The following is a 12121-nucleotide window of genomic DNA, read 5'->3' as shown; positions in this document are numbered from 1 at the left end:
CAGTTTTGCCCTCTGGGGTCCTTCCTTGCTCCTCTGCTTATCTGGATACCGGAGGAGGGGCTGACAGCTGGGATGATGCTCCGCCTCTAGCTCCCATCCAATCAGAATCCCTTCCTCTGTGGGCTGGGCCCACAGGCAGCTCTCCAAGCCTCTAGCTCCTGCACTAGGCTTACAGCCAGGGATGATGTGCTACTGCTGCCACTGCCACTGGCATCGCCGCTGTCAGCGGCTACCCTGTGCCCTGACGCTGTTGCTGCTACTGCCACTCGGTGAGTGTGAGCGTCCCGGGCCCAGGCTGCAAACCCGCTCAGAGGTCCTAGACAGACCGGGTACAGGGTACGGGAGCAAAAGAGTTGGAGATCAGCAGTGAGGGCTCTAGGGAAGTGTGATAGTAGCTTCAGGATGGAAAGTACTGTCCAAACAGCTCAGTTGTCGGGGAAAAGCTTTTTAAATTCTGTAGCCCCTCTTCGAACAAGAGGAGTCTGTGGCCCCTAGTAGAGCTCAACCCATGGGTCCCTGAGCTTAGAGTGACTGACTTTGATCCCGACCCTGCCTGCTCAGCCTCAGCAGACAGGCTTGCCTTTAAGGAGGCAATGAAAGTGCCAGGTGGCGCTCATGAAGACTACAGGAAGACTGCCTTCTGCCCATGACCTCATGCTTCCAGACCCCATATTCCTGAATCCCTGTCTTTGACCTAGAGTCCCAGGAACTAGAGAAGGAACTAAGCTCTGGGACCCAACACCCCCTTTCTGTCCTCACATCTCACACCTCCATGTACATCACAGCCCAAATCCTACCTTGAGAGTTAAGTGATCTCCAGCTACCCCGAAGTTCCCTGGGGGCACCTCTTTCACGCTGAGTCACGTCCCCAGAGCAGTATCAGGTAAACAAGGTCCTAAATGGACTCTAGCTCACTCTATTAACCATTCTCCATTCCCAACCCACACCTAATCTGTACCCCACCTAGCAGTGGCCTCGGAGGGCCCAAACCGCTGTGACACCATATACCAAGGCTTTGCTGAATGTCTCATCCGCCTGGGGGATGGCATGGGCCGAGGAGGCGAGCTACAGACTGTCTGCAGGTAATAGCAGGTGGGAGGTAACGGGTCGTTGGAAGGCATCAACCCAATCTGTGCTACTGTGCTACCACCTCAGGACCCTGAATCTCTTCCCAGTCCAAATCTTTGTGCTCTAACCCCCTGACCCCATTCTGTAACAGATCCTGGAATGACTTCCACGCCTGTGCCTCTCGGGTCCTGTCAGGCTGCCCAGAGGAGGCTGCTGCAGTGTGGGAGTCTCTGCAGCAAGAAGCTCGCCGTGCCCCACACCCAGACAACTTGCACATCCTCTGTGGTGCTCCTGTGAGTGTTCGGGAGCAGATTGCTGGCCCAGAGACCAACCAGGAGACACTACGGGCCACAGCTCCTGTGCTGGCTCCAGTCCCAGCCCCTGCGTTGCTCGCTGCCGCTCTTGCGCTTGCCTGCCTCCTGGGGCCTCTGGCCTAAACAGTCTGATTGGCCAGCCAACAGTGCCCTTGCCTCCCATCACTGCATGCAGTGGCCGCCATGTGAGCTCTGCAGAGTGTGCACACTTTTCATTAAAGGTATTTATATTTGCACCAAGCTGGTTCCTTTCTCCTGGCTATGGCCCTCCTGACTAAAACAGGGACTACCCCAGAAACTGATCCTAGCATGGAATGTATGTGCCTCAGGACCTCCACAAGGGACTCCATCATCCTTACAAACATTCACTTTGTGATGACAGCATTGAGCTTTCTTTCCATTATGCTCTAGGTCCCAAGAGCACCCCGGGTCCCAAGAGCTCTGGTAGAGACTCAAGATCTGCCAGAATGTACAGCCATTCTCTGCCTTTCCCACACATTGTCCAATGTGTGGCACGAGACTACAGCGGGGTCCCGAGGTGAGAGTTCTCCATCTCAGACTCCTACCCTCAACACAAGGGGTGACCCTTACGGCCAGTCAAGGTTTTTCTCAGGTTCCTTGAAACCTCTTGATGACACCTGCTTCTCCCTCTACTAAACTATCACCTCAGCCTTCAATACATACTCAGACTCAGTGCTCAGTCTTCTAAGGTCTGGACTGTCCAAAGAGAAGCCCATCCAGAAGCCCCTGTCTAAGTCCAAATTCAAACCCCTGACAGGATCAGAAGTTACAAAAGCTGAGGTCATAATGAGGGGTGCTCTGGCTTCTGCTCCCCACAAATTTGCTCTTTGGGGTTTGCAGTGAGGAAATAACATGATTCAACAAGGCATTGTGGAAAGAACAGTGTGAAAGAGTGTGTGGTGTGGGCGGAACCCACATTGCACTGGGGCCAGAAAAAGAGAGAAGGTTAACAATATGTCTTCTTTATTTTTTCTTTTTTTCTCCTCTTCCTCCTCCTCTTCTTTTTAAGATAGAGACTTCCTTTGTAGCTCTGGCTAGCCTAGAACAGGCTAGCTTGAAACTTGGAGTGATCCTCCTGCCTCTTCTTCCTAGGTGCTAGAATTACAAGCATAGGCTGCCATTCCTAGCCTTAAAAATGAGGACTTTTGTGGACAGTGCGATGGCCTCCTCATGGGCTTCTACTATTCGCTCCCTCTACTTTCTGTGTTGAGAAACTGATCCTTGTGTTAAACTCCTTCCCTCTTACCTACAAGATCCCACATAAGCCAGCTCTGCTTTCCTGCACAACCAGCTCTGCCTACCGAGCCCTTGAGAAAGGGAGAGGGAAGTAGCACATGGGAGGTGATAGCACACATGGAGAGCAGCCTTAGAAGTGGTTCAGGATAGCCGGGAGCTCACTCAGCAAAGTGCTTGCCACACAAGCATGAAGACGTCAGTTTGGCCCCTAGGACCTATGTAAAACAGAATGGTGGCATGCGCTTGTCGTCCCATCCCTGGGAAGGCAGAAACAGATGGATCTCTGGGACTTGCTGGACAGCCAGCCTAGCCTAAGCTCCAGGCCACTGAAAGAGAGAGCCTATCTCAAAAAAAAAAAAAAAAGTAGATAGCACCTAAGGAATGATGCCCAAGGTTAAACATACTCCCACTCATACATATCCGCACACACAAAACTCATACACACACACAAACACACACACAGAGTGGGCCAATGAATGGCTCAGTGCTCAGCGAGTTAAGGTACTTGCCAGCAAGTCTTCTCATAAGAGAGATCTGACTCCCACAAGTCATCCTCCAACCTCTACATAGGAACTGCTATATGTGTGCACATATATTCATACATAAAGAAATAATTAACAAAAATCAAAATTTGTCGTAAAGTGGCACCAGAAATCTGTGTTGCTATGGAGAGGGATTCATAAGAGAGGCTATTAGCCGTCAGCTGGAAGGAAGCTAACATTCATGCTAAGAGGCTGTTTACAGACATGCACAGACAGAGAACAGGTGTGATGGAATCTGTTAGACTCTGAGGTGACTGGTGTCTCTGGAGAACCCCACTCGGGAACACTACCTCCCCAGTTTCTTAAGTTCCTCCCACTATGGCTGCCTTGCATCTACCCATGAGCCATTGTTCTTTCCACCCTGACTCTACCTTTGTCCCCATATCTCACTCACCCAGATAGTTTTCAGAAATTTATTTTTATTCTTATGCATGACTGTTGCCTGCATTTACTTATGAACAACACATGCATGCCTGATGCCCCTAGAGCTCAGAGGAGGATGCCACATCTCCTGGAATTGGAGTTACGGAAGTTTGTGAGGTACCACATGGATGCTGAGAACTGAACCTGGGTTTCTACAAGAGCAACAAATAACCTCTCTCCAGCCCCCTCTTTTTTAAAAAATTAATTAATTAATTTAATATATATGAGTACACTGTCCCTCTCTTCAGAGACACCAGAAGAGGGCATTGGATCCCATTACAGGTGGTTGTGAGCCACCATGTGGTTGCTGGGAATTGAACTCAGGACCTCTGGAAGAGTAGTCAGTGCTCTTAACTTCTTAGCCATCTCTCCAGCCCCCAACCCCTCATTGACCTAGACTTTTATCTTCACTTCTGTCAACCAGTAGTTGCTCACCACATACTTCTGAAGGAGACATTTCAGAGAAAAATGAAATCCCAAATCTACTGCTTTTGGCCACCAGAAACTTGTTGAAAGAAAAATGGAGTTTCCATTCTTTGAGGTGTATCTTTTTGGGGTGGAGTCTCAGTGTGTAGTTCTGGCTGTCCTGGAGTTCACTACATAGACCAAGCTGGCCTCAAATGCATAAAGATCTGCCCACTTCTACCTCTTGAATACTGGAACTAAAGCTGTGTAGAACCTTGCCAGGCCTGTGTATCTATCTTATAAAATACACATTTATCGTATGTAGGCATAAGTGAGGGTACTCCTGAATGTGTCATAGTACACATGTAGAAGTCAGGAGAAAACTAACAGGAATCAATTCTCTCCTTCCACTTACAGATCTTGGGGATTGAACTCTCAGGTCACCATGCTTAGTTACCATTTTGCTGGTGATATATATTTCAATATGTGTGTGTGCATGTGAGTGTGTGTGTGTGTGTGTGTGTGTGTGTGTGTGTAGCCCTAGCTGTTCTGGAACTTTATTTGCAGACCAGGCTAGCCTCAGACTCACAGAGATCTGACTACTTCTGCCTCCTGAGTGCAGGGATTAAAAAAGCATGGACCACCATGCCCAGCTCACATCTGTTTTTTTATTAGAATATTCTTTCCTAGTTCTTCTTGGTCAAGAAGAAACAGCTATTTCTTGGTTGTTCTCACCTCTTTCTAGGAAGTACTCTGTAACTGAATATAAGCTGAATGAAAAGTATCTCTAGATATACACAGAGCTGGGGCTTTTTTCCTGTCTCAGTATAACACTGGATTGTGATCGACTACATCCCGGTGAAAATTCCCAACTGTGGACTCCTTAAAGGTAAAGGGTACTTTTTGTATCTCTAGCACCCAATCTAAGAATAAAGAGTGCACCATGGAGAATAAGGAATGAAAGAATCTATAACTCCAACAAAGGCATTTTTACAGTCAACATGAGCTTGTACTAAAAATGACTCCAGGGCATGTCATCCTGGGACACCTCCCTCTGCTTGGGCGTATTGTTGGCAGGGATGTGCTAGGGCCTCAGATCCTGATAGTTTTCTAAACCTAGTAAATGGCCCGGAACAGCATGCTTCTAAGAACAGCAATGGCTGCTCTGGCCAGCCATTGTGGGGTGGGGGTTGGGGGAAGGATTACAATCCTCCAACAGTGACCTATTTTTAAACTGATGTTTTGCTCCCTAAGTCCCTACTCTTCCATGGGTTGGGATGGGAGGATGAGTGGGGGAAGAATTTGCTCTCTGGCCAGGGGCTTAAAGGCTTTATGGGTTTTATCTCAGAGCTAGAGCAGAGGACTGGGATGAAGGCCAAGATGCTGGTGCCTGGGCACAGCTGCCTAGGTCCAAGCACCATGGCCACAGTGTTCTACAGCTGTAGATTTATGGACAAGGTGTAGGCGACTGTTCAAGTGTCCTGGGTCCAGATGCCATCACACCAGCATACTTTCCTGCCAGTGCTAGGCCTGTGATTTTTCCTAGAGCCCAAACCAGCACCTGAATATAGGGTACAATAAATATTTGTTAATTTATTTACCAAATATCTTGACAAATCAAAGCATATAGATTTCTGAGTGTCATCAACTCTGGCATTCTATATTATTTTTTATTGTGAGGTTAAAAATTATGATTATAATATGTTTATAATCATAAGGATAGGAAATTTCGTTTGGAAAGGCTTGAGGGTGACATCTTCCCCAAGAATTCATATAACTGTGGAACTGTCAGATCTGAGATTGGATCCCAGATTTAGCCCCAAAGTCAATGCTCCTTTTTTTGTTGTTATTAAAATTATTTATTTATTCACTTCATTGGCCTATCAGCCCTTCCTCTCCTCCCAGTATTCTGTCACACAGGTCCTCCCCCCCAGTTCTACCTTCCCTGTCTCTTTTGAGAAGGGGAAGCCCCGCTCTGGGCATCACTCCTCCTCGTGCTGTTTTTTTTTTTAGGTTTTCCCTCAGTCAATACGTTTCCCAGAACTCTTCCCTCCCACAAGCTGCTCCCCAGCGGTGTCGAGCCTCAGGTAGACCCACCCCTCGAAAAGACCCCATCTCCGCCCCGAAGTCGTTGATTGGCAGGCACTCAGAGGACGCCGACCGTGTCTGGAGGCTCCGCCTCTCTTCTTCCCCGTGGCCGCCCAAGTTTGTTTTGGGGTCAGGCGCGCGCAGTAATGACGCCACCACGCTGACGCGGGAGGATGGCGGCGGCGCCCGTGGCCTGGGCTGGGAGACGGTGGGCTGAGCCGCCGAGACTCCGGAGAGCCCGCCGCCCGCGCGAGGTGAGGCCTTCCGGCTCGGGGCTTCGGCCTGACCGGCGTGAGGGGCCGGCGAGTTCGGCCGCGGCCAGGGCCTGGCGCGACTCCGAGCCCTCGGCCCCTGTGCACTGGGGCCTATGGGCTGGGGAGTAGGCCGGGCTGTGGCTACCCGCGGTCTCCGGGTATGGCCTCGAAACCTCCTGCCGCGTTAGGCCCGATGGACTTGGTCAGCTGCCCAGCCGTCCCGCGTCCAGCGCGGGTCAGGTTGATCTAACCTTGTTGTGTGCGGCGCCTACTCCACACCCTTCCCTTGCGACTGAACGCCAGGGTCCTGCGGGGGCCATCGTTCGCTTCCATGTACTGGCTGGAAAAAGGGCCAGAGAGTCCAGCTAGGTCGCTTGCAAGGCAAATCTGTCATATTTACAAGGAGAGCCCCGCTCACTCCGCTGAAGCTGCTGCATGGATAATTCCCACCAGAAAATCACTAGTTAAAATTGCCTTAGTCACTGTCGGGAAAAACTAAACCTTGTAGCCTGCAGCCTTCAGAGCTCTTCATAATCGGATGTGGCCTACCCAGCCCTACAGTACTTCTGAGCACTTCTGTACTGAGTTTATGTAGTGTATTGTTGAGGCATGTGTGCCTCCTTTTAGCTCTGTGGTTTCATACCCTCGAGGTTCAGATAGCTGCTTTCTCGGTTTGTGAAACTTGCTTCCATTTCCACCTTCACTCACCAGTGTAGGAAATTTACCTGTGTCCTTTTAAGTCTACCATCGATGTCTTTTCCTTGGAAAACTTTCCCCAGCGTTCACACAGCAGTAATGTTTAGTTAAAGTTATTGGGACACTGACTTTTGAATGAATACAGATTAAGCCTTAGGAAACATCTGTCGCTGGGCAGTGGTGGCGCACACCTTTAATCCCAGCACTTGGGAGGCAGAGGCAGGCGGATTTCTGAGCCTGGTCTACAGAGTGAGTTCCAGGACAGCCAGGGCTGCACAGAGAAACCCTGTCTCGAAAAACAAAACAAAACAAAAAAAGAAACATCTGTCATAGCCAGCATCTTGAGATAGTCACAGCAAAGAGTGACATCTCCTAGTAATTTTTCAAGATATAAATTCAAGAGTTTTACTTAGCTAGATGTGGTGGACTACACTTCTGATCAGTAAAGGCCAGTTTAGGCTATGTAGTATGTTTAGGACAAACCTGGGTTATATGAGACCCTGTCTCGAAAACAAAATACCCCAAAGGCCTGGTATGGTGGCAGATGCCTGTGATCACCCTATGCCTGTGATTATCAAACTCCTGAGACAGAAGCAGGAGGATGCCCAAAAGTTAAAGGGCAATCTGGTATAGTGAGTTCCAGAGGCTGTATTAGGGGGAAAAAGTTTTCCCTCTATTTTTCTGCTATTGTTGACAGAAATTGAACTTGGGGCCTGAACCCTTTTTATGTAGGTCAGCTTACGATTTGATTTCAGAAGTTGTATAGTAGCTTAAATGCTGTAACCCCAGCATTTGCGAAGCAGAAGGAGCAGGGTTACCATGGGTTGGAGATGATCCTAGACTGCGTATCAAGTACCAAGTCAGCCAGGACTACAGAGTGAGACCCTGACTCATGAAGCAAAACAAAAATAAGAAACAAGATATGAGATAGAAACCTGTGCTTTGAAAGTTGTTTTTAAGTCTCCTTCCTCCCTGCGCAGTGATTGATCCTAGGCATTTTGCATTCTAACTACTGAGCTATGTCATCTTTCCAGAAAATTTTGATAAACAATGAAGTCAGGGTATGGTTGTACACACCTGTAATTCCAGCATTTAAGAAACTGAGACAGGAGGATTGCTCTAAGTTTGAGGTCAGTCCTGCTTCTATAGTGAGTTCACCAGTCAGTCTAGCCTGGGCTACAGAGTGAGACCCTGTCTTGAAAATAAGAAAGCAAAAGCTAATGACATTACTGTACTTCTTGGATGAAGGTTTGTGTTATTGCCCCAGGAAGCTACTGGCCTTGTAGACTCCTGCTATAGATCGTTGTCCATACCTTGGAAAGACTTTGAAAGATCTAAATTTGTGCCAATTATATATGATTGAGGCACATCTCTAGCCCCAGAAAACTCCCTCGCCCCTTTGAGAGTTGGTTCTCTTTCTTGTTGGTTCTAGAGAGAATCAGCTTGTTAGCCTTGGCAGCAGGTGCTTTTACCCACTGAGCTTTTTGCCAGCCACATCGTGGTCGATGTTTTTGTTTTGTTTTTTCCTAGCACTAAGGATTGGACCTAATGAAGAAGTAACTCTACCACCGAGGTAGAACCCCAGCCATCTTTTTCACTTTTGATTTTATGATAGGGTTTTACAGCATTGCCCAAGCTAGTCTTGAACTCACTCTGTAGCTAAGACAGGTCTTGGGATTTTCCTGCCTCAGCTTCCTGAGTTGCTTGGATTATGGGCCTTTCCCACCAGTCCCAGCTAGAAAATGTTGTCATTTTTACCCCTTTGGTTTTTCAAGACAGGGTTCTTTGTGTAGTTCTGGCTGTTCGAGAACTCACTCTGTAGATCAGGCTGGCCTTGAACTCACAAAGATTGCCTGCCTCTGACTCTTGGATGCTGGTATCAAGGGCTCACACCACTGGTGCCTGGCAAAATGTCTTTTAAAGTTGTTCTTCATATTGAGTTGTGTGTAGGATGATGCCCTGTGCTTTATGTTTTCTTCAAGTTCACTTGTAGGTATCTGAGAGCTCTGATAACATCATTTTTCATCAGATAGATGCAGTGGACCACCCTCCTAAAGGGCTTTGGAATGCTAATTTACTAGAGGATGAGTTTGCTGAATAAGCAAGTTTTCTAAGTTTAATTGTAATCCTGTGCTTACGTTGAATAAATGAGCTAGAGAAACTTGTTTGCCTCTGACGCTGAGGTATAGTTTCACACCTCAGATTTTCTAGTCACTTTGAACAGAATGCCCTTGAAAATCCAAGCACCTGTGGGATCTGAAACAGATGCTGAGTCTGGCGGTGGTGGCACACGCCTTTAATCCCAGCACTTGGGAGGCAGAGGCAGGCAGATTTCTGAGTTCGATGCCAGCCTGGTCTACAGAGTGAGTTCCAGGACAGCCAGGACTACACAGAGAAACCTTGTCTCGAAAAAAACAAAAACAAAAACAAAACAAAACAAACAGATGCTGAAGCCTTATGTCAGTCACAGTGTCATAGTTGAGTAAGTGAAAATTTGGTTTGGCCTTTCATTTGGTTTTGTTAGTATGAGCCTGTTATACGAGCAACTCTGACCTTCCTCAGGGCTTAACCAGCTGTGTGGTGATGTGACTGCTGTAAGCCATTGGCACTATTGACCCTTAAACTTTGGGATAGCTCAGAGCAGCTGTCTTCATTGGCTTAGAGCATTATACAATAGTGTTATTCTCTGTGCATGTCTTGATATATGGAGAGAATTTGAGAAGAAACACCCTAGAGAGAGGTAAGGAACTCTGAGAACTGGAAAGAGGGTTTTCCAAACACTTTTTGCTTCCAAAAGTCTTTCTATTATATTGGCTAGGTCATCACTGAACAGATTCTTAACACAGTCTTTCATTGTCAGCATATTAGATGTTAAGGTAGAAATATGTGTGACGTTTTCCTTTGCTGTAAGAAAATTACCTGAGGGACTTTTTCAGGCTGCAAATTTTAAGTGGCCTTTCTTGGCTTCATAAGAGTGATGGGTCAGCTGGGCTTAGTGACACACACCTTTGATCCCCACACTTGAGAGGCAAAGGCAGATGGATCTCTGTGAGTTCAAGGCCAGTCTGGTCTACAAGGTGAGTTCCAAGACAGCCACAGCCAGAGCTGTCTAGTAAGAACCTGTCTCAAAAAAAAAAATTAATATGTCAAAGGATTTTATAAGGCACCATCCAGGCTGTAAATCTCTTGAGAGCAAAGACTATGTCTTGTTTTTATCACTGTCCTAATAGAATTGTTCCAGGACAGCAAATCAGTAAACGTTTGTGGGCTAGAAGGGTGAACTCAGGGAAAATCACTAGATCTGTGTTTCTGAGGGTGAGATTAATGAAAATGGAACAATTGCCAGGTGGCGGTTGCAGGCACACATCTTTAATCCCAGAACTTGGGAAGCAGAGGCAGAGTTTGATCGAGGCCAGCCTGGTCTACAGAGTGAATTTCAGGACAGCTAAGGCTACACAGAGAAACTCTGCCTCAAAAATAAAACAAACCAAAAGATTGTTTTCTGACCTCTATATGTATGATATGACACAGTGCATGTACCTGTACTCACATATACATCATACACAATAATAATAATAATGATAATAATGATGATGATGATAATGTTTTTGAGACAACAGTCCTGGCTTGCCTGGAGCTTGCTACATTACCTGCTTCTGCCTCCAAAGTACTGGAACTGAAGGTCTGTGCCAACATTTGTGCCATATATATATACATTATGTGTGTGTGTTTGTGTATGTGTTCAAGATAGAGTTTGTTTCTCTGTGTAGTCCTGGGTGTCTTGAACTACAGAGCCTGAACCAGGCTGGCCTCAAAGTCAGAGATCTAACACCCCTACATGCCTAGCCCTGGGATTAAAGACATGCACCACTACCACCTGGCTAAGAAATAAATTTTAAACCCACCACCACCAAACTGAGGCTGGGATATAACTCAGTGTTGAGCACCTGCCTTGAATGTATGAAGGTTTTTGATCTAATTTCTTGTATAACAAGAAAAAAATCATATCTAAAGAGGAGAAGAGCTGGGGATAGAGCTAGGTTGGTGGGTGGACTGTTTGCCTAGCATACAGTAAGCCCTGGGCTCACCTCAGCACCACAAAGGACTGGCTGGGCATGGAGATGCAGGCCTCTGCAGGAATTCAAGGTCAGCATGGGCCGTATGAGACCCTCTCAATAAGTAAAAGAATCAATGAATAAAATCTCTCATTGGTCATAGTAGATGCATACACCCAGGTTTATTCTATAGTATATCACAGGTATTGGTCCTGGTATATAGTATCAATGTTGATTTGCATCGTTTTGCTCTCCTTTCTGTGGTACTGAGGGCTGGCACAGATTAGGCAAGTTCTCTGCCACTGAACTATACCTGTAGTTGTAATGTACCTTTGTCTTGCATCATTGAAGAGAATTTCATTGTATGAATTATTTTAATTAATTTTTATGCCTTCTTTTGTTTTCATTTTGTTTCATTTTTTTGACGTAGGGTCTCATGTAACTCGGGCTGGTTTGGCACTAATATTCTTACTGCTGTCTGTGTGGGTTTTAAAAACCTTTTCCTATTACATTTGTTTACTTACTTTGCGTTGGGATGTGTGTGCATGTGCCACACATGTACCCATGGTGGAGGTCAGAAGACAACTTGTAGGAATGTGTTGGCTCCTTATCCCATGCAAATTCTGGTGAGTGAACTCAGAATGGTGTGTTTGGCAGCAAGTCCTCTTAATGTGGTGAGCTATCATCTCGCCAGTGCCCTCTTCTTCTTCTCCTCTGTGAGGCAGAGCCTTGTGTGTCTCTGGTGGCCTCACGTTTGTGGCAGTAATCCTTCCTCAGTCTCTCATGTGCTGGGATTACAAGCCTGTACTACCGGTCCAAGCTAAGTAGAACATTTTTATTTACACTTCGTTTGTTTGTTTGTTTCTCTGTATAGCCTTTATGGTTCTGAAATAACTCTGTAGGCCAGGCTGGCCTCAAACTCACAGAGATCTGCTTTCCTCTGCCTCTTGAGTGCTGGAGTTAAAGCTAGTTATGTTTTTTAAATTACTTGTTTTGTGTGTGTGTGTGTGTGTGTGTGT

General features: G+C 46.7%; 2 protein-coding genes across 3 annotated transcripts in view; both read left to right on the top strand.

The window, feature by feature from the left end:
- The first annotated feature begins 174 nt into the window (after positions 1–174).
- On the top strand, positions 175–1622 carry Nrn1l (neuritin 1 like). 2 transcript variants are annotated; one of them, XM_028768770.1, is made up of 3 exons: positions 175–269; positions 971–1082; positions 1220–1622. In XM_028768770.1, the coding sequence occupies exons 1-3, from the start codon at positions 182–184 to the stop codon at positions 1503–1505; spliced, it is 486 nt and encodes a 161-aa protein (XP_028624603.1). In that variant the 5' UTR covers positions 175–181; the 3' UTR covers positions 1506–1622. The 2 variants fall into 2 exon arrangements, with proteins under 2 accessions (XP_028624603.1, XP_028624602.1); XM_028768769.1 differs by having other exon boundaries at positions 968–1082.
- Positions 1623–6285: 4663 nt separating this feature from the next.
- Positions 6286–12121, top strand: part of Pskh1 (protein serine kinase H1) — a 28701-nt gene continuing 22865 nt past the window's right edge. Inside the window, exon 1 of the mRNA XM_028768580.1 lies at positions 6286–6351. The gene's annotated coding sequence lies outside the window, so the exon portion shown is untranslated. The remainder of the gene's footprint in view (positions 6352–12121) is intronic.

The sequence above is a fragment of the Grammomys surdaster genome, unplaced genomic scaffold, assembly GCF_004785775.1.
Source record: "Grammomys surdaster isolate TR1022 unplaced genomic scaffold, NIH_TR_1.0 187, whole genome shotgun sequence".
Lineage (NCBI taxonomy): Eukaryota > Metazoa > Chordata > Mammalia > Rodentia > Muridae > Grammomys > Grammomys surdaster.
The sequence above is the reverse complement of the archived record's forward strand: the minus strand, read 5'-3'. Positions and strand labels throughout refer to the sequence as shown.